The 25,924-nt window shown below is 35.2% G+C and overlaps 1 protein-coding gene across 2 annotated transcripts in view; it reads left to right on the top strand.

The window, feature by feature from the left end:
- The window catches only part of LOC131673580 (prolactin-releasing peptide receptor), a 76,175-nt gene that overhangs the window by 5,721 nt on the left and 44,530 nt on the right, over positions 1 to 25,924 (top strand). For both annotated transcript variants that reach the window (XM_058951675.1, XM_058951676.1), the window contains exon 2: positions 3,540 to 3,719. In XM_058951675.1, the coding sequence (XP_058807658.1) occupies positions 3,540 to 3,719 (180 nt within the window). The remainder of the gene's footprint in view (positions 1 to 3,539; positions 3,720 to 25,924) is intronic.

Genomic DNA, 25,924 nt, shown 5'->3' with positions numbered 1-25,924 from the left:
TTTGAAAGTTCTTATTCTTTTGAAGACGCCTACATACCTGAGCCAAAGGTTTATTAGGAGTACGCACATACTTTCGTAATTTTCCTAGCATATTTTCGAAGGGAAAAGCGCTTATTTTGCTTAGGTTGCAACTCATATTAATCACATCATCTGCGATGTGTAGTATATTATGAACATTCATAACTAATCCTTGTTTACCGTATAAAAAACGGGTCGCTTTAAAAAATTTTACTAAGTACGCTTTAGCCATATGTGACATTTTTTTGTATTCGTCGCTGCATAGTATTCTATGAGATACGTGAAACAATAAAAAATGCTTGAATAACTTATATTGCAATAAATCCTGTAAAATAAGAGGTCCGCAGTACAGCAAAATGAATCTTAATTCGGTCCCCTTGAATTTGTTTGCATACGAAAGACTTCTAGGCTTTCTTTGGAACTCCATAGGAATACAACTTCTGATTAATAGTAATCGTCTACTCGCTTCTTTTTGTTGTGTTTTAGTCAAGCGAATTTGTCGTGTGCCATTTATCCAATACTCCCATAATAATTTTAACATGATTCCATTGCAAGATAAATGCATATAATCTAAAATGAAACACTTGATCATATCAATAGGTGGCGTAATTTTCAGTAATGGACTAGTGCCTGTATGATGTTCTGGGTTGCTTTTTTTTCTAAATGATTCGTCTGTTCTTATAGCAGCATCAAAATCAGGATAAGTAGTTCGCCTATCTGTTCTCATTCCTTTAACTTTGCATTTTTCACACGCATAATAGCCACCATGACCTTTAGTGTACTTTAAAAAAGCTCGAGCTGGAGTATCGCATATAAAACACATAATACTAACTTTAAATTGTATTCCGCAATGAGTCAAACCTGATTCCAGTATAAGATTTAGATCGCTAACGAACTCTGTTAAATATTCGATAGGATTATGAGGTTTTCCTACAGATTCTAAGATACCAAGTACAAATGGTTGGTATAAATCCTTTTCATGAAATACTTTAACTAATATAGGCCAAAACTGAGTATTATTAGATTTGAATACCGACATGCCATCCACGTTAAACTGTAGCAGAATTTTCCCATCTGGGTGAAGCTCTGGATTAATAACATTTTTTAAACTGTCAACTAAACCAAAATAGACATAATACATTAATTGTCCATCATTGTCAATTTTTTTTATATTATAATCGTATTTAACGTTTAAAAAAGTTGTTGCCGTTTTAGGTAATTCTGGCAACAATTTTTTGCGTAAAATTAACAGAAGATGATTCAATGTTTTATTATCAACATTATGATTTAATGCCCATTGCTTTATTTCATCTATTTCGCTTAATTCTTTTTTATCAAGCTCACTCGCAATCATCTCTATCACCGAATCATTATTTTGTTCTGTATTGTCATTGTCTGAATTAGTTGACCGAGGTTCAAAAGTATCATTTTCGTGTATACGATGGGAATTTTCTTCAAATTGCATGTTACTTTGAATTTCAGATAATATTTTTTTTTTCACGTCATTACAGCTGCTCAAGAGAAATTCGTTAATTAGAAATTTCTTAGCTTGCTGATGTTGGTCTGGATCAGAAAATATAAATAACGCAATATTTCATGTAAAGTTAAAATTACTAGTAAAATAAAATATATTATTGTGCCATAACTTACAAAGATACACAGCGTTGGTACTAGCAATGTAAGTTTTAACTTCATTTTGAATTAATCGGTTCTTTCGCTTGCGCTCTCTATTTTTTTGTTTTCCTTTTTCACTGTTTAGTTTTTCCATTATTCTTTTATAAAATAAGTATAAAATTTCTGCTTTTATTATGCTAGTATTAATGCGATCTTAACCTATCACTTAACCTATACAAAATACAATAAATATTTACTTCGAAAAAATAAGGAAATACTGACGTGAATATGATCAGAAGATCCTTGCGAATACGACGTATCGCGGTTTACAAGAATGCCGTTTCGGATTCTAATCGGGATTTCTTATCTCAGAGAAAACAACTACGAGCTATACGACTTCCCCACTGGATACAGCTCAGAAAAACCTATCTTATATATATGTTTTTTCAACATACGGTTTTCGGATCGGATTCGCGTATGATTTACACTCAATCATCAAACGTAGGAATTTCTAGTCAGAATCGGGCCTTCAACTAGGGATCAGGCAGGAAAATTTCTACACGGGTCCTGCCATAGTCGTCACTCTTAATCTTAAAAGCAATAAAAAAAAGAAAAGCGGAAAAATGAGACGAGTGTCGAACCAAAACATAGGCGATAGTCACGATAACGTGGTCGTGGCTTAGCTGCGTGGCTTATACGCCGTCGGGGTAACACATGTTAACCATGAGGAGACCACGAGAAAAGCGTAAACTAGTAGAGTGGACTGTAGGGTACAAAGAGAGAAATCGACACCATCTCAACGACTCAGCGAGGCACCACCTTTCGTAGAATTACTTAAATTGAATACAATGAGTGAAACATAAATGAATGTCGGTAAACAATATAAATGAAATATAATTATATGCAAATAACGTGAGTTCAAGTAAATTAAATTTAGAGTCTATGAAATTGTCCGATATAATAACATTAAAACCACTCGATATCGTAGAGACACTTAACTATACGAGTACATATTGCTAGGACTTCAATGGCATTCCTACATCACCGAGATTTCACTTGTATACCTAAATTATTGAAATTAATTTAAATAGTGGTTAGAGCGTGACCTTTCGTGCGTATACCGCGAGTAATAAGCATATTTTTTCAACAAAACTTGGTGGGCGAATCAATAAATATACATGTTCGGACTGATTATTTCGCATATGCTGCCATCGCGCACCGCCATATCTTACTACGAAGTAAAGAGCGTAGGCGGTCTCTCCTGGTACGGGTCGTCCGGACTTCGTCTTCCTTGTCACGCCGGTGTTACTAGTCGTCAACTAACGTTTGTACGAGCGAGATGCTTCCAGAAATAAAGTCAAGGGGATTTCTCTACAATCGCCGTATCTCTTTATTCTTCTTTGATAATCATTTTTTCTTCTTCGCAACGGAGTGCATGGCGATAATACATAAATTAACCATTATTGCTGTAGCTTATTGCAATTGTAAAGAGGAGCAATTCATAGTTTCATGAATTTTTAGAGAAATTCATTGCTTTATTTTTTATTATAACACTTCACTTTATATACTTAATTATTCTAAATCGTATATTATTCATACTACTCCTTCTAAATACATGTAGTCTTTAAGTGAATCTTGATTTAGTTTTTGCTTAAGTTTTTGTTTATGTATTTATTTTTTTTTTTAATCGAGTATATTTTATTTTCTTTGCTTAATAAAATATAGTCCGAGTATGAAAGTTCAAACAAGTCGAAATATATATGTTGACGAGCTATAAGAATCGTCGAACGAAACAACTAAATTTTTGAAATATATTCTTTTTATCGATAGAAAAGGAAATGTCTAATCTCTATATTTTTTAAGAAATTGAATTTCGTATTTAATAGATATGTTTTTTTTCTATTTAGGATCTTCCAATACACATATCAATGTTGACGTATTTAATGATAGCTGGCGATAGATATAGATACTTAAGTGATCCCATAAAATCTCGCATCCCAGCATTTGTCTGCTCTCTGGGAGCACTGTTTTTTGCTATTTGTATTGTTCTTCCTTACCCGATATATGCAACATACTTGGACTTTCAGGTAAGATTTTTAATGTTCTTATTACAAGCATGAATTGTTTATATTGCTATACACTAATTTTAGCTTTGTAAAATAATCTTGTTCTATCCATGAAATTCTTATTATACCGTAACTAACCAAATAAGTAATAAATTGCATACATTTAATTCAATTACTAATCATAAATAAATCATAAAGCATGAGCCTACGCTATTGCGGTTTCCGAAGTGTGCAGGTACAACCTCTCATATTTTTTACATGTACACATCAAAATATAAACCAATCAAATTTATATTAATAAATATTCCATAACATCCAGTCACTGAGGTTTTTAAAGTAGAGGATCTTCAAGGTTTGCTGGTAATAATAAGTAACGAAATGTCTGAAACCTTGTAGGTTTATGCCCTTTGTTGACTACTTGAATAAGTGTTCACATGGAAAGCTAAATTTTACTAAGTACTTGAAAAGTTATACATAGTAGCGGGTATTAATGTACTTGGATGCTTACAATTATTCCAGTTATTTATATGATACAATAGCAAACTAACTTTAGATATAAATTAATTTTAGGTAGACCTCGTAGTTTATCATTTTTGTGTAACCTGATTATTTGACAGACTTGGTTTGAAATCATAAAACAAACGATCTCGCGTATCAAAAGAGAAGCTGGCAAACAAAGTTCGAATGAGCGAAGGTAACACTGTTTCATAAATTCAGCAACATTCAAAATAGCCATAACTATTTAGAGCTAACTAACGTATCAGTGTATATATAGTCTCCTATAAAAGCTTTATATTTGCTCGAACATTAACTATGCAATCTACTAAGCAATTTTTGCAAGCTAGCGAGAACCTCGAGTATTGAGACATCGTGATATTCATGTTGGATATACAGTGAATTGTCATGTGTCAAAAAGAAAAAGAGAAACACAGGAAACAGAGCCATCCTTTGCACCCCTTAGCGTCAGCAACAAAATATTTATCACACGACCACCTGATAGGGATTAGGCGCTGTCGCGCGAACTGGATACATGTGTGCGCTTCATATTTCACTTTCGTCTGCCTCTTTGAAAAAGGAAAGTAGACGGCCTGCACCTCGTGCAAAGTTCAAAACAGATTTGCAAACGACTCGTAGCTGTCCTACGACTATAAATGTATAAGCTGCGTGTAGTGAGTAGAATTAAGTTGCAAACAGAGAACATCGGCGTCAATCACTGTTAACAACCGAAGATAAGTAACGAGCGTGTTAGGTGGAGACACCGTGGGTGCGTGTCATATGGACATTAGTGGGACGGCAAGCGGCTGGTAATTAACTACTTACATCACGGTCCTGTACACTGAGAGAAATGATCTTATGACATTTATTACAATAGTGGTAAAAATTACTATAAAATTTACTATAGTAAAGCCGGAACACACTTTCTTTATAGGAAAAATTGCTATTACATATTAAAATTTCAAAATATAATTTTTGCTACTTGATGTAGCAAAATTTAACGTCTGTATAATATATTTTAGCTATATAACATAGTAAAATTTCAAAGCTTATATAATAAATTGTACAGTGTTCATTTTACAAACTTTGTTTGTCAGCATAAAATACAAGATTAGTATCACAAGAATATCAAGTGGTTTTGAAATCGAAGGAAAAAAAAATATATATCGATTATCGCAGGATACGTTTTGGCTAATTCGACAATACTCAATAATAGATTCGTTAGTTTGTAAAGCTAAAAGGGAGAAACCCTTGTATAGCTATAAGTCGACACGTGCAATTGTGTCACTACGTGAAATCGGCACACGCATATGGTATACATATACATGTAATATATATACTTTTTATAGATTTTTCACTAAGTTCACGAGGTTTATGTACGTTACATCTTGGACCATAATCAAGACCTTGTAATTTTTCATTAAAATCTTCTAAAGACAACAATTTTAATTCAAAAATAAAAAAAAATAGTGTAAGAAAGCCAGAAATTATCCGCTAATACTTTCCATCAGATAGCATATCACGTTGTAAGCAGAATTTTTTTACGGAATAAAAATGATTTATTCTGTGTTAAGCACATTCCTCTAATATTCCAGACGTTTACGGGTCATGTAATCCTCTTAGAGAATTATATTTAACCGTTATTTATAAACTACATTTACTTTTGAGACAACCCATATGTTTTTCATGATTTGTAATCAAAGACTGATGATAAAAAACAATAGCATTATAAGTTTTGGTTAGACCAAATAACGAATGAAAATCCGAAGTTATCTATGATGAAAAGGACTAATTTAAAATATATTTTTCTTGGCCGTCTGGTAATTCAACAACAATTCCCCATTCGTTTAAAAAATATAATTCATCTATAACTTTGGCTAAAATTACTGCATTTGAAACACTTTATGATAAAGTATATTAACCCTTTTCCTCCCAAATAACACAAATTTTTTCTTAACTTTCATCCTCATATCTTTTAATAAAAAAATCGTATGAAAAATTTATCAAGCATCACATCTTGTAGATTTTTATCTCCTCTTTCGAATGCCGTTGACAAAATTTACCTAAATTGTAAGCCGGAAACGTTATAGGCTGGTTTTCCGGAAAATTCACAAATTTTTCGCGTTTTTTTTCTAAAAAAAGTATATTTTGAAATGGAAAAAGCTTGCACACACCATTGGAAACACTGTTATCGGTGTTATAGATGTCTTTTCTTTCAAATGCCGTCGGATTTTTTCCGAAATTCAAAATTTCTAAGAACAAAAATGTCTTAAAATTAGTCAAGAAATACTCTCAAATTTGGAATTTTCGATTTTCCACGAATTCGAAAATTAACTCGGAAAATTCTGAAAAAAATTGAGAGTACTCCTTGGTAAATTTTAAGACTCTTTTGTTATTATGAATTTTTTTATTAAGTCAATAGTTTTTAAGTAAAAAATTAATCAATTTTATACCTAGTATAAATTACATAAAAAAGAACTAAATGTAAACCAACGTTTTTTTTATCACGTCTTTTTGCCGACAAAACGTTTTTGTCGTTGCCCGACCCTTACTACGTGGAGATAAACGTGATATAAAGAGTCTTTTTTATTTTTTTTTTATTTTTTATTTTTTTTACATTTTTTAAATTTAAAAAATTTTTTTTGTATAGTTTTTTAATTTTTATAATTTTTTAATATAATTTGAACAGTAATAAAACTTTATAAAAGTTAGTGTTTTCATTCAGCATGAGAGTCATTCAAACAAGTTTGACAAATGTATTGATTGCATTGATTGCAATACCAAAAACTTCGTTTACCACAATCGGATGAGCACTTTTTATATACGGTAGTTTTGAGATAGACGTGATTTTTTAATTTAGTTTGTGATAGATAATTTTGTGCAATGTTCATTGCAAAATCTTTAACAATCGATTTTTCAGTCCCTTCTGGAGGCACAGCATTAAACAATATAATCACATTAGTAATAGATGATTCAATAATTCTTATAAATACTGAAAAAGTCCACTTCTTACTTTTCATGGATGGTGATGCTTTGCTACAATATTGGTCATGTATATCGACACCACCCATAAACTTATTATAGGTCGTAAATGCAAGAGGCATTTTCATTTCAACTTTTTTTTTCATTTCTTTAGAATATCTTTTAACTTTACTTTCAGATCCAACTCCAGCAGCAGTAGAAAGCATTGACACTTCTTTTGAGTCCATCAAAGTTATCAAATTCATACCGCTAGTCTGATCATGTTTTACAATAAAAGTCCCGCGTGAAGCTTTTTTATCTAAATCATTCTTTTCTTTCACTCTATCTTTTCTCACAACTCCCGTAGCTCTCAAACCTAATGATTACAAATTACAAATAGATCAGGGCTAGTGAAAAAGTTGTCACAGTATAGATGGTATATTTTTAGTTTTTTTCTTACTGTGGTAATAAAAAGTTTTTCTAAAAGACCGAGAACCACTCTACTTCCCAAAGCGCATTTTTTCAAGTTTCCATCGATGGCTGCATTTTTTCCGCCGTAGATTTGACAATCAAATAAAAACCCATCAGCTCCACATAATGCCCACATCTTGATACCGAACCTTACTGGTTTATTACGTATAAATTGTTTGATTACCAACCTTCCGAAAAACTTAACCATCATTTCGTCAACAGCTATGTGGCAGTTTGGAAAAAACCAAATTGTTTCAAGTTTTTCCGGAAAATTTCAAAGATAGTACGTACTCGCCAGGCAAAGTCATTTTGATTTTGTTCAGATTTTTGGGAATATAACATTTTCCCTTTGATTTGTTGAAATCTATTATGGGACATAGCTGATTTTACAACGGAGCACTCCAATAATGGATTGGTGGACCAATAGTCACTTATCTCTGGTCTTTTATTGAAAATTGTTAGAATGATTATACCCAAATAAGTATTCATTTCACTCATTGATAAATGTAAATCATTTTCGGCAGAGGCTTCAATAATATGAGTTTTTATCTCGGCAGATAAAAATGTTTCGAACAATTTAGTTGGCGAACTCGCAAGAATCTCATCCCGTTGTTTATCAGTCAATAAATATTTATTTTTAAGTGTTTCAGCGCACTTTTTTTCTCTTAATGTCCAATTATATTTATGATTTTCTTCTAGATACTTTTGATCAGAAGAATAATTGTTGGTAATCTGCTTGTAAGATAGTACCTTTTCAATTTCGTTTGACATTTGTTTATCAGATATATCATCATCGCTAAACAAGTCTGATTCCATATCCGAATCATTAGCATTAGGCATGATGGAAACGTCAATCCGGTTATCGTATTCCAATAACTGACATGAATCTTCGAGCAAAACATTTTTAATGTTTTCGCGCGAGGATTTTGATGATGGTTGTTTTCGTTTCGGCATTGCGAAAAAAAATAATTTACGGTATGTTTATTTTGTGAATTTTTAATGATTAGAAGTAACAACTATGGCTTTTAGATAAATCAATATTAATTAAAAATTCAATTTGTGATTTGTATAAAAAATAACTAAAACGAAGATTGCAAATAAAAATTTTTCAATTATTATTATGAAATTTTTAAGTACAACACGAAAGATTCGAACGAAATTCAAACACTACTATAGTTACTCTTGATGAGAAAATTTTGTATGGTTAAGCATGTTTCAAGAAACAAAAATTAAAAGTTCTGCTTATAACTACACAAGAATTTACGACAGAATATTGAAAACTGAAAATCTATCAACTCATAAAACTTAGTAAGAAATAAAATTTCAAAACGTTTACGTAAATAAATGTTTAACAATTTTTCTCTGTAGGCTAAAATAAAAAATTTTTGAAAACCTAAACCAATTGACTCTTGAATTTTTTAAATGATAATAATGGCCTTAGACCGTAAAAGTAAATAAGGTGTCAAATTGGCCGAATATTGTCGCCCGAGGTTTCGCCTGATCTGAGGCTTTTTTATTTACGGCCGTGACTGACATACTATTTTTCTGCTCCTCTCTCGCCTAAAGTCCTATCGCGTCGCGATCAGGAAAATCGACTTTTAGCGAGGGTAGCACAAAAAAATAATTGTTAGACTTGAAATTTTTTTAAATTTTGTGAAACCAATTTGAAAAAAATGTATACTAGGAATAAAATTGATTAATTTTTTACTTTAAATTCATAATAACAAAAGAGTCTTAAAATTTACCAAGGAGTACTCTCAATTTTTTTCAGAATTTTCCGAGTTAATTTTCGAATTCGTGGAAAATCGCAAATCGAAATTTCCAAATTCGCTGTAAAAAAATCTGAAAAAATTTGAGAGTATTTCTTGACAAATTTTAAGACATTTTTGTTCTTAGAAATTTTTCACTAAACTTGATAGTTTTGGAGAAAAAAATTCGTCAAGTGTAAAAAAAAAATTTTTCCTTTCGAACGCCATTTTGTGTTCGCCATTTTGAATTTCGGAAAAAATCCGACGGCATTTGAAAGAAAAGACATCTATAACACCGATAACAGTGTTTCCAATGGTGTGTGCAAACTTTTTCCATTTCAAAATATACTTTTTTTAGAAAAAAAACGCGAAAAATTTGTGAATTTTCCGGAAAACCGGCCTATAACGTTTCCGACTTACAATTTAGGTAAATTTTGTTAACGGCATTCGAAAGAGGAGGTCAAAATCTACAAGATATGATGCTTGATAAATTTTTCATACGATTTTTTTATTAAAAGATATGAGGATGAAAGTTAAGAAAAAATTTGTGTTATTTGGGAGGAAAAGGGTTAAACAAAATGAATTGAAAAATATTTTGTATTTTAGCTTGATATTTTATTGGTAACCCGAGAATACTAATGTACACAGCAGCAGATTTTGATGAACCTTAATGTGTACCGAGTGGATTGTTATTTTCACAGTCATTAAAGTACATTATTAATGGAAACACAATTTTATCATCAAATGTTTGCAAGCGCTCTTTCCAGAATTCTCCTTGTACTAAGTTATTAACTATTTCATTATTTAACTGTAAATAGTTCATATAATCTATCGTTTTTTGAAATATTCCTGGGAATTCAAAAAAACGTTTCAAGACAAAGCTTAATAAAATAAATTCAGCATTGGCAGGTACATGTACGAATGTTTGAACGCTATTTATTTTTCTATATTCAACACATTCGCCAATAGGAATGCTAATTCATACAATGTATGTTCTCAATTTTTTATAATAACTGCTTTTGCTCCGTTTCAACAATTTTTAAACAATTAGAAAAATTATTAATCAATTGATTAATGTTTTACATATTATTTATATTTGTACTTTGAACTTTAATTAAAATTTCTACTTTTAAAATACCTTTAAAACTTTTAATTACTTTTAAATCTAAAATATTTGATATCAAATGGTCAGTTTGTTCCATAACTTCATTAACGTACTTCCTTGGTACACGTTTAAATCTCGAAATACTAGCGATATAATTTAAACTATATTATTAAGTGGTTTAACGTAAGGCGGAAGCTCATTTTTCAAGTCGTTTCATTCATTATTAGAATCGCACAAAACAGATTTATCGGATCCCAGCATTTTCAGGGGCACCTCCGCCTCATTGAGCCTCAATCTTTGCGTCGTAGTAATGTGGTCCGGGCTGTGCCCATGTCCGAGATGTCGGTATCGCGCTGCTCTAGGAGGTGTTCTCCCTTCTCGCACTTATGTGTAGGCAATATCGCAAATAGAACGTAGCGTTATATGAATGGCCATTTCACATAATTGTTGAGAAGAAGGTGAACTGTACCTGTCCCCTTCTCCATTTTTCTCGATTGAGGCATAGCATACATTTTTTGTGCTCTATTATTTGTATTTCTAGTTAATTAAATTGCATTGTACTTGTCGTATTTAAAGGACTTTTCCCTACCTGTGACTAGGGTTTTTATGTCGGCTAAATGCGACTTGCTTTTTTAATTTTCTTTTTATATTAAAATCCTATAGTTTAATCGAGTATTTGTAGGACTTATTTGTCTTTATATATCCACACATTGTTCCTTTCAATACACATTTTACTAATTATATTTATTTAAACTTTGCTGGTTCAGAGCAAACAGTTTTATTTCCACTTTATTTTCGGTTTACATCAAATAAATTGTCAAAATAATAATCAATGAAATTAATATATTTACTGTCAGATGATATACCTCCACTCTTAATATAAATTGCTCTCGACGCTCTTGCACAAATAGCTTCGTCGGTGTGTTGCCTGCAACAATATCTCCTCTTCCGTCACGTTTTCATTTGGCGGAATGTTTAGGCTTAATAAGATAGCATAATAAATACAAAAGTATGAAATTTTCTTTTTCTAAAAAGTTAAAAAAATTGTTTTAATAATAATATGATTAACATAACACTAGTAACAAAAAAAATTATGCACTATTTTTGTCTCATAAAAATAAGTAAACAATAAAATATTACACAAAGGTGAGAAAAAAACCGTAAATAAGCAAAAAGATAAATAATATAAAAAAAAATTATAAAATAAGCAAAAGATTATGAACTTCAAAATGGAAAAAACCCAGAAACGCGATAGTACTTTTGTGAAGGTTTTTAAAATGCTGAATCTGCATTTGGCTTCAGAATTGATCCATTACCTGAGGTTTTCGAGATATCTTAACTTAAAAGTGCGAAAATCACGAGAGAGAGAGAGAGAGAGAGAGAGAGAGAGAGAGAGAGAGAGAGAAAATAACATATTTTTTAATTTTTTTCTATTTTCTGCTTAAACTAAGCTCCAGAGCGAAAACTCGATAAGAGGTTTTGAGAGGCCAAAATTAGTTTTGTTATATTGTTGAAATCAAAATATTCAAGTTCAAAAAATATTATTTCATAATTTCTAATGCCTAATTTAATTGGAAAGGGAAAAATTTATTAGTTATGATGTGAATAGGACGCAGACGCGATCCCATGGCCCTCTTCTCTCATCGGCATGATAACGCTTCACGATGTATACACGATGATCGTAGACTCCTGTCAACACATGCGCGTGGGACAAAGCAGGATAGAGCGTCGATTGTAAGGCCGAGTACGCAAGCTCGAGCCACTATCAAAGTTTATATAAACACTTTATTTCGAATTCGTCTTTATCGTGGGAAATCAGGAAGGTTCCCACTCCGTTCGTCATATTTAATAATTAAATTAATCTAAAAAAAAAAACTAAGTTACAGCTGGCCGTCACATCATAACACAATACTATTGTCATAACAAATTGACAGTAATTATTTTGAGCTTTTCTGGAAAAAGTATAGCTATAGCAAATCACTTGAAAGTACATCTGAATTAATCATTATTCCAACAATTTCAATTTAGTTATATGGCCAACGTTAACATGAAAAAAAAAAAAAAATTTATGGCCACAAACAATTTGGCAAATTTTTTTGCTTAAATAACTTGAATTCATTTTTGCTTTCCACAGATTAGGTAGACATAAATTTGGTTGTAAGGTCAACAATATTTCCCTGAACCACTCAATATTTAACATGTACTTAGAAAAATATATCTTTGTTCGCGGCATTCTGCGCTTCTAACGGCGCAGGAGCGGACGTTCATTTTTTATTTTTTTTGTAATTACTGCGAGCCGACCGCATGTGTGTGGTCTCGCTTTCTTTCGCGTCTTGACGCGTCCGGATAGGTGAGAAAGACCCAAACCGTGGACGAATGCGACGGTTTGTGGCTCACGTGTTGAGCGCGGTCACACTCGAGCGTCCGATTGCACACAGGCGTCGAGGGCCATACTGACGCATACTGGAATAACCCCGGTTGCTGTTCGGCTCCACTCTCAAGGCCCAAGATAAGGAGGGGCATTTTCTCTCTCTTTGTTTATTTCCCTGATTGGTTGGCTCTGAGAGACCATATCGTGCCAGTTTTCGACTCTATGGGTTGACAGCCTAATTCAACAGAGTTCTTCCGCACTCTGCATCGAGTGCAGATCGTTGTGTTCAGTTAGTTCCTATCGTTGTGTACGCTTCATTGTTCTATTCAGGTGTTGTATACTGCGCGCCTTAGTGTATAAATGCTATTATTGTGTTGCATCGAGCAGCTGGTACGGGGGTACCTGCGACCGGTTCAAAAGGGCTACGGCAACCATCGGCTTAGCTGAGAGTACGTGCGGTACTCTCTGAGACGTCTCCGAACCCAGGGTAGCCCGATCAGCGGCACTCGGCTCACCTCGAACACTAGGAGTTGCGTAGTGCGGGCCGTGCCCGTGACCAAGACGTTGGCATTACGCTTCTCCAGGAGACGTCTTCCTTCTCGCACAAGTCGTGTATGCGGCATCGCTCGGTTAGCGTTTCGTTTAGTGAATGGCCATTCATGTAAGTTTATCGTTTAATTGTTTAAAGGCTACGCGAGCCATCTGTAAGTAGCGTAACAAATAGTAGCTTCTCTTGTATCAATAAATTCATTATACGAGTGGCAGTTTAAATGGCTTTTCCCCCACTCACGACTGGGGTTTTTTATGCCGACTAAGTGTCATCTCTCCTCGCATCTCTCTGTATCTTTCATTTATTAAAATAATCTTTATTTACAACCTCACACACCCACCTACTTCAATAACTTACCTATGCCTCTCCTTTCAACTAATTAATCGTGCAGATTAAACAATCTTTCAGTGGAACTAGAAAAATATTAGTGACCTAACATCCAACTTACTTCTACCTAAACTCTGGAAAGCAAAAACGAATTCGCGTTATTTTAGCAAAAAATTTAAATTGCTCATAGCCATAAATTGTTTTTTTTTTCAAGATACCATTGGCCATATAAATAAATAAAAACTGTTGGAACAATGATTACTTAAGCGGTTCCTAACATAAACTTGTTTTAAATGTGGTCCCGCGCGAATTCATTGTAGAACCGTGGTTGAATTTGATTAAAAGAACCTTTTATATATCGTTACATCTAACTCTGAGCAAATTATCGCCGTTAATCGCGTTCTAAGGACTGCAGCTTGTAATTCTAGCTGCGGTATTATGGTTGATTTGGTTGAGGCTACTCGCGTTTTCGCCATTACTAACGACACGCGCACCTTTCCGTTAGTAGATTCAAATCGTAGATAAGCAGCGACGGCGTATGCTTGTAGACTCGCGTCGCAAAAATGTGTAGCTGAGTGTCTCTGATTTGTTCGTTACCGTACAAACTTCTGGGAATTGCGCATTATTTAATATCGTGTAAGTTCGTAACCACATCTTCCATGCAGCAAATTCTTTGACTCTTATTTGTACATCCCATCCGACTCCGCTTTGCCAGATGTTTTGCACGATTATTTTTGCGGATACTAGAAACGGCGAAAGGATTCCGAGGGGATCATATACCGACATCACGATACTGCTAAACTCGTGTTTGGTTGATTTGACGGCGCCGACGGCGATTTTATACCTAATTTTTGCTAACCCTACATTAAATCGTAGAGTATCGCTTTCTCTAACCCAATAACCTAATAACCCAATATAACCCTAAGACCCATTTCTCTTCGTTGCACAACTTTGCTTTATGCTCACTACCTAACTTATCTCCGTCGCTAACGCATTTCATAATGTTGGGGTGGCTGGTCGCCCACCCGTGAATTTGGAAATTAGCTTCCGCGTTTATCCGAATTACATCGCGTACTAACTCTTGCATTTCTTTGATGCTTGTGCCGCTTACTAAGTAATCGTCCATGTAGCTATTCCGAACGATACTTTTCGCGGCGATCGGTTTTATTTTCGCGAAGGTCTCTGCATTTAGATTTTTTACATACAACGCGCTACATGGTGAGGACTTAGAGCCAAAAATTAAACTGTTCATTTGGCAGGTTTCCGGTTCTCGTTGCCTATCTGCTCTTCGATATAAGAAACGCTGCGCTGGGCGATCTTGTTCGATTAAGTTAATTCGCAGGTACATGTTTTTAATATCGGCTACGACTGCGAAAGGATTTTGGCGAAATCGTAGCAACACGCCGAGAAGTGATTCTAGAAGGTCGGGCCTTGTGTCGAGCAAATTGTTCATGTTGACGCTCTTCTTCTTTTCCGCGGCCTCAAACACTAATCTTACTTTCCCGGGCTTATTTATATTTTCCACTCCGAAGTGGGATATGAAGCGTTCGCGCGTTGACTTGTTTTCGCTCGTCACTTTCGTTGCGTATCCGTTCGCGAAAAGTCGATCCATTTCGTTGTAATAGAGGGTCGCGAGTTCTGGGTTACGATCTAACATTCTTTCTACCGCGTATAGTCTTTTTAATGCTGTAGCCTTCATATCTAATTTCGGCAAGTTGTTCGATTTCTATAAAAGACAGGTCTCCCACGATTTATCTCGTTTTTTGGTGGTCTCGCGCAAGATTTTCATAGCTTGATCCTCCTCTACTGAAAAGGGGACAATGTGAGCGGAAACCAAATCAAGTTTATTTTCTGATTAAATTTCAAAAATCTTTTATTCAAAAGAAAACGATACAAAGTATAGCGCAAACGGATAACAAAGAAACTTAATTCTACTCGCGAACCAACGCACGGCAAAGGAAAACGGTCGCGGAGGAGAACACTCCGCCGGGTGTCAGCGAAGAAGGCAGAAAACAGAATGCGAGCTCGCTGCGTCGCTTACAAAACAGAAAATTCATCCCCACTTCGTAGTGGGTTCCGCGGGGACTTGAGGGCCTTGGCGCGCGCATTAGGTACGCTGCGTCGGGCACGCCCTCGCACCCCTCGTGTCCGCACTCTCTCTCTCTCTTGCTCTCACGTTTTGTAGCCTTCCGGGCCAAGGTTAGCCTTGCAGCTTTCCTTCCCGTTCGCGACCTTACAAAACCCAGGAGCATGCTCCTCGTGAGGTCTAACAGCCTCCAGAAGCGAACTCCTGGAGCTAAGGGCTTGACGGCCACGAAGCGCCTTGCGCTTGTGCGCGTTTTAACTTCGAGCTGAGAGAGAAGGGGGAGACCAGGCAGCTCTAATCGCTTACATCACCAACTAGGTTCGAAGACGCTTACAATTACTGTACCGCACATTTAGGCCATGTGATTTTTAACTAAAGGAAACACGTGTTGGGATTTCCCCAGAATGCGGCGGCGGCCGTAAGCCGAGGCCCGTGTCTCGTATTTCTATTTTGAGCGTCGCGACCGTCCTAATTAAGGAAACTGCCCATAAAGGGGCCGCTCTGCACTCTGCGCGCGAAAACGGTGGACGTTTAGAACATCTACGTTTTTGTTTTGTGCGTCTATGCCTAAATTTTCTAACGCGAAATATTGCATTACTATGGCGTCCAGGTTATCTAACGTGGTCTCTGCATACGTCTCCTCGGTTTCTTGCGCATGACAATTAACATGTATTAGCAGTCGTCGATGTGCTTCTCTGATACTTTCGTAGTATCCACGCAACACTCATCCTAATGGTGAACGCGAGATTACGAGGCCTGTTTCTTTTATTTTCCACGGTTCTGTGGTCTCGATCAACTTATAATTATCTTGCTCGGTCAGGATTTGAGGGCGCGTGTTTTGTTGAGCTCCAAAGTTAATATTTTCTTACACTTCTATTTTCCTAATGATTTTCGGGGGAAAGATTTGGGAGGGTTGATCTAAATTTGGAACTATAATTTGTTCTAAAATTTGTGCCCCGTGCGTGTCTTCTATTGCACAAATCTCATTCTATTGCACCCGTTCACGGTAAGCTCGTGTTGCCCCGCCCCAAGGACCCTGTATATGCGTGCGTTTTCCTTTTTAAAGTGAAGTTCAATTTTCTGCGTTAATCACCTATCTATGATGCTAATCGTTGAGCCTCCGTCTAACAAAGCATACGTTTTTACTACTTCACCGCTAGCTCCCTTGATTTTAACGGGTACGATTTTCAAAAGACCCTTCCTAATAGTCATGCTGACGATTCAGCTTTTTTATCATTATTATCTCGAGCGCTACTTTCGAGCCGTCCGTTTTGGCCATGTCGTCTCAAAACCTGAATGTCGTGGCGCCGATCGCGTTTGTTAACGTGTAACTTTGCGTGATGCGCGCTCTTACAAATATCACACACGGCTCGTTCTGGGCAGTCCCTGGCCATATGACTTCAAATTTTGTTGTGAGACCGACGGAGATCTCTTGTGGCTAACAGTGATACGATTTCATAAGAGTAGTATGAAAAGTACCCCGCTCTTTGCCATTCTTATGCCTTAGTAAGTAAGTATCGGAGCCTTTTATCTGTTTTACGATATATGGGCTCTCATAGATATCAAGAAATTTTTTAAAAGTATCCTCATCTTTGTTTGATACGTTTAAACTACGCAGTAGAACGTAGTTGTTAATTTTGTATTTTACATGTTGAATTTTATTGTTATGTTTTGTTACTCGTTTCATTAACTTATTATGCATTCTATTTCTTATATCTACATCCTTCCATGCTCGTGACGTGAACTGAGTACGATGATCGCAGATGATCATTCTGGGTTGACCATAATTTAGTACGTAATGTTCAAAGATTTTTTATGTTCGTTGTTGCCCTTTTTATCGGGTACATCGCTACGAACTTGCTAAAGCAATCAATAGTCGTCAGAATATACTTAACGCCCCCTCGAGGCGTTGGCAAAAGCCCATTAAAATCGATTGATAATAGATCGTTCGGTCTCTTAACGAGTATTGGTTGCATGAACGAAAAAATTTTTTTCGCACAGTATTTTGTGCGCTGATATAAATCGCATCGATTCGTGACTTCTGCAACTTTTTACGAAGTTTTTGAATTGAAAAATCCTCGTGGAGCATTTTTACAATCTTGCGAGAGCCGATGTGCCCATACATTTCGTGAACCTCACTTATTAATCCAGGAACAATTACTTCGGGTAATAGTAGCTTGTGATTGTTGTAATCACATTTGTACACAAGCTTGACTTTGAGCACGTATCTCTGTTCAAAATTATCTCGTGATTTTATCACGATTATACGTTTGTCATTTTCCTGTAGGTCGATAAGATTCTTAAAATGTTTAATCAATTCGCGAGATGGTTCTTTCATCAACGATGCGATTTTTATTTCATCCCCTTTTTCGTCGTTCCCGACGCTAAAACATCTCGAAAAAAATTAGCTGCTTTATTTTTATTTCCAGGCAGATATTGGCAAGTGATGTTATAATCTTGAAGAAATAAACACCACCTCACTAAACGTGCATTAGTAAATTTACAAGTTGTGAGAAATTTTAGTGCTTCATGGTCCGTACGAGCAATAATTTCTTTCGCACCGCGCAAATATGTTTCTAGTTTTAAGCACGACCACGCCACCGCCAAAAGCTCTTTTTTTATTGTAAAATAATTCGACACCGCGTCTTTCAAGGTTCTTGATATGAAAAACCTCTTCATCTCTATCGCCATTTAATTAAGACAGGGTCGAGGCTATCGTGTGATAACTCGCATCTGTTGTTAAAATATAAGGTTTACTAGGATCAGGACATTTCAGAGTTAACGTTTCATTAAAGAGCTTTTTTACGTTTTTAAAAGTTGTTTGGTGTTTCGGTAACCATTGATAGTCTTTACCCTTTTGCAATAGGTTCATTAAGGGCCTACAAGTTTCAGCATAATTTTTTGCGAATTTCGTGTAAAAGTTCACGAATCCGAGAAAGCTTTGCAAGCTCTTTATGTTTTTCGGAGCTTTATAATTTTGAATAATTTCTAATTAACTTGGTTGTTTTTTTATACCCGATAGCGTGATGACGTATTCTAAAAATCCGATCTCATCTTGAATTAGATTTGATTTAACAAACTTTAAAATATAATTATCCCGCCTACAACATGCAAATAAGATGCGCAAAGGGTGAAGATTTTCATCAAATGTCTTAGATATACATAATATATCGTCTACGAACGGAATAACGAATTGCTTCAAATCACCGATCGATAAATTCAATGCTCTTATTAATGCCGCAGTGCTAATACATGTGCCAAAAGGTACTACGTTGAATTCATAGGTATTCCCCTCGATAATAAACGCAGTATATTTTTTATTTTGTTCTTCTGGTGGTATTTGCCAAAAACTACTCGTTAGGTCAAAACTAGATATAAATTTCATTCCAAAGCATTGCTGAAATATATCATTCATCTGCAAGGGAGCCTCATAATACTTTATTAATTTGTGACGAGAGCAGGCCGTGTGCCGGTTTCTCGTCTGCATTTCTAACTAATAGGTCAGGAAGGGATAAGAGCGAGCGTCGCTGAGCGGCCGCGAGACGAGCGAGAGAAAAAAAATGCGTGCGCGAGTCCAGTCCAGTTAGAGTGCAGAGAGTGCAGGTTTTGGGATAGTTGGAAGGAAGACCAGCTCTACCAGCAACAGCTTTATCCTCGATTACGGCCAGTCCCGCTTGCAAGGAGAACCGACGTCGCCTGCAGATTTTGGGTCTACAACCTCGACCGACGTGTCCTGCAGATCTTGGCCAGCAACTACAGCCAGCATCGTTTGGCAGCAGTCTGACCAGCAGCGACGACCGACACTCCCTGCAGCAGTGCTTCGTTAGAGGTTCTCTACGTTGCGAGGAACATTAACAAAAAAAAAATCAAACCTTCTTTTCTTCTTTCTCTCTACACTCTCTCTGGTAATACCACGACCGGTGCGTGTTGAATAAGATAGCCAGGCATTCACGTGCCGGCTATCTAAAGGTTCGCGCTTAAGTTTAATTCGTAGTAGTGTAAATTGCGACCGGCGAATTGTCCAGGCGCCCACGTGCCGGGCAATTTATCCGGTATAGGTTCGCGTAAGTAAATTTGTAATAGGTTAAGTGCGCGATTAGGTATTAGCTAGGATGAAATGCGAAATATTCATTTGTGATTATCTTAAGTAGTTTACTGTTCTATTTTGTAGTTAGTTGGTCAATAATTTAGATTATGTTATGCGCGCTTATGTTTATGTAAATAGGTATTAATAATAATAGGTTGTAAGTGCGATTTGATTTCTGTCTTTACATAATTTATTTATTGACCTCCCCTCTCTTTTCTCCCTCAATTGCCGTAAGCGAAAGTGCCTCACTTACCCCGCAAAAGAATTAGTGACAAGGAGAGAATTTTGTCACAAATTTTTTATTTAGATTTATACAGGTGTCCTGTCACGGTCGCCATTTGTAAAGTTTCACCTAAGTGGCTACAACTAACACATTTTCTTTAATAGTTCATACCTGATATAAATTGATATGGTGTTAAGTGAGAATTTGAGTTTTCGCGCTTCAACATATTTACTTTTGTATAATGAATAATAACATAAAAAAAAGAATATTTTCATCGAGTGTATCTTATGATATTTGATACTGTCTATAGTTAATAAACCAATTTTAGCTAATAGGTGCCCGCGTTAAGATAAACGTGAGAAACACTTAGCAATGGTAGGACGTATGTCTCGGAGACAATGTTAACACTCGTAGGAAAGGAAGCCTACGTAGTACCGTAACATTGATTCAGGGTCACTCTCTACCTTATTTATTTGATTTGACGAGAGCAATCTCGGGTATAGGCAAACAAAGTATGCTCTCGTAACGTCTTACAAAAATCCGTACAAGACCCGGCCTAACGTCAGGCGAGGCACCTGGACATATGCCAAGAATTCTTACTCTAGACTATCAAATTATTAAATATATTTCGTAAGGAAACACCTAAAGGATCTATCTCGTAGAGAAGTATATTTCCCCATGAGTTGTCCTTGTGATACTTTTAGGAAAGGATGGTCACTAGGCGAAGTAGTGGCAAATGATTAAATTTCAGATCAGAGCATGCTCCAATCATTTATTGAAGAACCAGTCGCCGTCTCCGTCGCGCGCAAAGAGAGAATAGAGTCTCGTTGCGGCGAACGCAGGCGTATTTATACACGGGCAAGGGTTCGCCGCTACGCCCCACCAAATTTATGCAAAATTTCCACAGTTCGCACGAGAACTTTCTGGAATTGCGGATATTGCCTTACTTATTCTTAGTTCTCGCATATAGTTTATTATTTTGCTATTAATCTCTACTATTTTAATATTTCTTAAGGCTGATAAGCCAATGTAATTGTTTATTTTATTGAAATTGGTTATCCTTTGAAATTTCATTGATCTTACGCTACATTTTAGATATAATTTTAGAGTTATTTCTCTTTTTCGCTTTAATTGTATATATTTGCACGTATCCTGCAATCAATACAGTTAATAGCATGGCTAACATTTATAGACTATCTTACTAGTTCGAGATTCATTTTATTAATAAAATATTAGTGGCGTTGATAATTTTATTTAAACGATTATCAACTACTCAAATTCTCTCAAATTGCAATAAGACTGACAAAGATGGAAAAATATTATTAGAACAAACGGAAATATTTGATTTGTTTTTGCATAATCACAATACATATACGAGATTCAAATCCAATATAGATCTTTAGATCTCGTCTTCTCTACGATTATCATCGCACACTCACTACAGGTCAAAGTACCGGACGACTCCCGAGGCTGATGATTTCCCCATTAATATCGAGTTCGACATACAAAAAATGTTTTATAATAAAATTTATTTATTTACCAGAGTATATATACATTAATTATATAATCGCAATAAACATACATACATTACACAACTAATAAATTATGTAATCCAGCAGAGGAAATAGTATTCCTGTTTGCCGATCTGAACATACTTAAACTTGAAACTAATAAAATAAAATAAAAGTAATAAAAACACAAAAAATATATTTGTATAGTCCGCTTGAAATTTGATAATCAAAAAACTAGCAAGCTATTATAATTCAGTTGATGTACTTCACAATATTATACACTTATCACCAAAATCGAATAAGCATTGTTCTGGCTGTAGTTCTATTGCTGTAAGTTGCGTTTTTATCACTTGCATAGCAGATTTTCTCTATGTGATTAAGTCTGGCCGGGCATGTAAGTCCTACTGCACATGTGACCCTATAATAGGTGCTTGATGAACAACATGCTTTGATGTTGTTGACAAGAGTAGCACTTATAGTTTCATGTAAAGACTATGTCATCAACAACTATTGTATCTTTATGCTTAGGTTGGAATTTTAGTCCGTAAACGAAATTGGTATAAATTTGGGTACCTTGTACTCCTCTGCAGAAATAAAGAATAGATTTATTATGGGGTAAAATTACGTCTGATATAACTGTTTTATCGTGGGTTAACGGTTATAAAATTCCGTTTGACGTGATACCAATTCAAAAAATAGTTCCAACGGAGCGCAGTTGGTCTGTGAAAGATAAATCCAACGTCTTGTTATTGCTATCTGAAATTTTACAAAAAGGTGCTATACGTCAATGCAATTTTACGGAAGGACAATATATTTCTGACATATTTTTACGCAAAAAACCAGACGGGAAATATCGTCTTATCTTGAATTTAAAAAATTTGAATCAATTTATATCGCCACCGCATTTCAAATTAGAAGATAATCGTTCTGTTAAAAAACTAATAGAGAAAGATTGTTATATGGCGACTATTGATTTGCAAGATGGATATTATCACATTCCGATACACAAATCCTGTCGTAAATATTTACATTTCTATTTTAATGGCCAACTTTATGAATTCACGTGTTTACCTTTCGGACTAAGTATAGCACCGTTTATTTTCACGAAAATTATGAAACCTTTAGTAGCATATTTACGAAAATTGGGATTTCAATCAGTTATTTATTTAGATGATATTCTGATTTTCGGCAATTCTTTTGAATCTTGTCAAGAAAATATTAAAGAAACAATTTGCTTACTTAAATTCCTGGGTTTTATCATCAATAATCGCAAAAGCAATCTTAAACCTAGTCAATGCTGTAAATATTTAGGTTTTATATATAATTCTCATACTATGACGATTGAATTACCCGAAGAGAAAGTTTCGTGCATTCAAAAAATCATTAAAAAATTGTACAAAAACAAGCTCATTTCAATCAGAAATTTTGCTGAAACACTGGGTTACCTAGTTTCGTGCTGCCCGGCGGTAAATTATGGTATGGTGCATACAAAAGCCTGTGAAAGACAAAAGTACTTATCACTTCTATGGAATAATAATGATTATGATGCGAAAATTAGAATTTCAACTAAAATTCTCGATGAATTATCATGGTGGACATCTCAATCATTTACACCTTATCAACCTATAAGAAACAATTCTTTTGAAGTTGAAATTTTTAGTGATGCGTCTTTGACAGGCTGGGGAGCTTTTAGCGGAGGTAAAAAAGTTTTTGGGCATTGGAAAGAGAGTGAAATGTGTGAAAACATTAACTACTTGGAACTACTTGCGGCGTTCTTCGGACTCAAGTCATTTGCAAATAACTACCACCATTGTCAAATTCTTTTACACATTGATAACACTACGGCCATCGCATACATTAATAAAATGGGTGGTGTTCAATTCGAAAACCTTAATGACATAACGCGATCAATTTGGTCTTGGTGCGAAGACAGAAAAATTTGGATTTTCGCAACTTATATTCCTTCCAAAGAAAATGTAGTAGCTGATTTCGAATCACGCAGATTAGAGTCAGTTTCAGAAATTCAATTATCAAGTCAAGCTTTTCAATATATTATTGATAAGCTTGGTTTCCCCGAAATTGATTTATTTGCTTCGCGAGTAAATGCAAAATGCGCAAAGTACGTTTCTTGGAAAAGAGATCCAGATTGTTTTGCAATCGATGCTTTCACTATAAATTGGAAAAAATATTTTTTCTATGCATTTCCGCCATTTTCCATCATTTTAAAATGCTTACAAAAAATAAGAGACGAAAAGGCAAAAGGAATAATGATCGTACCAGAGTGGCCGGCTCAGCCCTGGTACCCATTATTCCTTGAACTCCTAATATCGAAACCTCTGAAACTTCAAGCTAAACACAACATTTTCTTTGCTAACAGGGAATTAGATCAATTTTGGAACAAAGTTACCCTGGTGGCCGGAATCTTGTCCGGAAAGCGTACGAGTTGAGGGGAACTCCGAAAGCTGCCCTAGAAGTTACGATCGCATCTATTTCCGAGTCTTCTTATAAACAATACGACGGTTGTTTCAAACAATGGTGGTCCTATTGCGTTGATAACAACGTTAATCCATTTGCAATATCCATTTCTCATACTTTGATTTTCCTAACCAAATTATTTGATCGCCAACTAGCCTCCACAACAATTAATTGTTATAGATCGGCTATCTCGTTGTTGGTTGGTAAAGAAATGGCTCAAGACGACCGAGTTATGAGGTTTTTTCAAGGTTGTTACAACTTGAGACCGTCAAAACCCAAATACGACATCACATGGGATCCAAAAATTGTTCTCGATTATCTCACCTCTTTACCAAACAACAACGATTTGAATGTACTCGATCTCGGAAGAAAACTTATTGCTTTGCTGGCATTGATTACCGGTCATCGCATGCAAACTTTTTCGTTGATAGAATTAGAAAATATCGAAAAGCTAGACGACAAAACCATTCACATTAAAATACCAAAACGAATAAAAACTTCGGGTCGTAACAGAAATCAACCCTTGCTCATATTACCATACTTTCCAATCAATGAAAAAATTTGTGCTGCGTCTACTCTGAAAGCGTATATTGAAAAAACAGAAAAACTGCGAAATGGAATAGATTACCTTTTTATCACTTCCAAAAAATCTTATAAAGCAGCTGAATCTTCAACTTTGAGTCATTGGGTTAAGTACATATTAGAAAAAAGTGGTCTTGATATTTATATATTTTCTGCACATTCTACGCGTCACGCGTCTACTTCAACTGCAAAACGCAAAGGCGTCGGTATAGATATTTTGCGCTCGACAGCAGGGTGGACAGAAACTTCTCAAACTTTCGCAAAATTCTATGACCGAGAAATAATTGTTAATAATAGAGACAGTTTTGCTAACGCGATTCTTAATTCTTGATTTGTAATTTCAATTGTATCAATAATAAAATAATTTTATAATTATTTTACTTTAACTCATTCTTATCAGTTGATAATATTAACAAGGATGAATCAAGTGCAATATGCATACGCACATTATTGAGCGCCGTAACTGCTTTAAACAGCTACATGTTTTATCATGAGGAAGAGGCGCTATACAATCACATGATTAAACGAACTTACTTGTAAGTGAAGTTCTATCATGATTGTATGAGCCTCTTCCGAAATGATAAAACTCCCACCCAGTACTTCCCATTATCTCGAAAATTTCGAGATCCCAAAATTTATACGTTACGGCGGAGCTTTAAACTACCGAGGAAACGTCACCGCTCGCCTGATAACAAGAGAGTGCATGACACCAATACCTAGCTTCACAGCGGTTTGGAGCTTTTTACTTTGTGGAAATTCGGCCAGGTCGATAGGAATCGAAGGGACTACATGTTTTATCATTTCGGAAGAGGCTCATACAATCATGATAGAACTTCACTTACAAGTAAGTTCGTTTAATCATGTGATTCTAGAGTGTAATCTATTATTATGAAGGTTACAATTACCTTGAGCACATATATATGTTCTAATATCTAGTAATATGTTGTTTGGGAAAATTGTATCCTCATGGACTTCCGATGTCGGATACTTAATTCCGTTTTGCCATTTTTCCAATGATATGAATAAATTCTTATAGTTGTATTCATCTTTCTTAGTTTTCTTACTCGGTGTAATAAGTTTTATGGGTTCTGTTGTATCTATAATTTGAGTTTTGTTTTCCTAGTATGTAAATTTTCTATTGATTTAAGTTCTTTAAATAATTTGTTATATAGTGTAATAGTCCTAATATAACTGTTTTTGATACTGATTTGTCTCAATCTTCTTGGTACTTGTA

This window comes from Phymastichus coffea, unplaced genomic scaffold (genome assembly GCF_024137745.1).
Source record: "Phymastichus coffea isolate CEN01 unplaced genomic scaffold, Cenicafe_Pcof_1.1 PCOF00185, whole genome shotgun sequence".
Taxonomy (NCBI): domain Eukaryota; kingdom Metazoa; phylum Arthropoda; class Insecta; order Hymenoptera; family Eulophidae; genus Phymastichus; species Phymastichus coffea.
The sequence above is the reverse complement of the archived record's forward strand: the minus strand, read 5'-3'. Positions and strand labels throughout refer to the sequence as shown.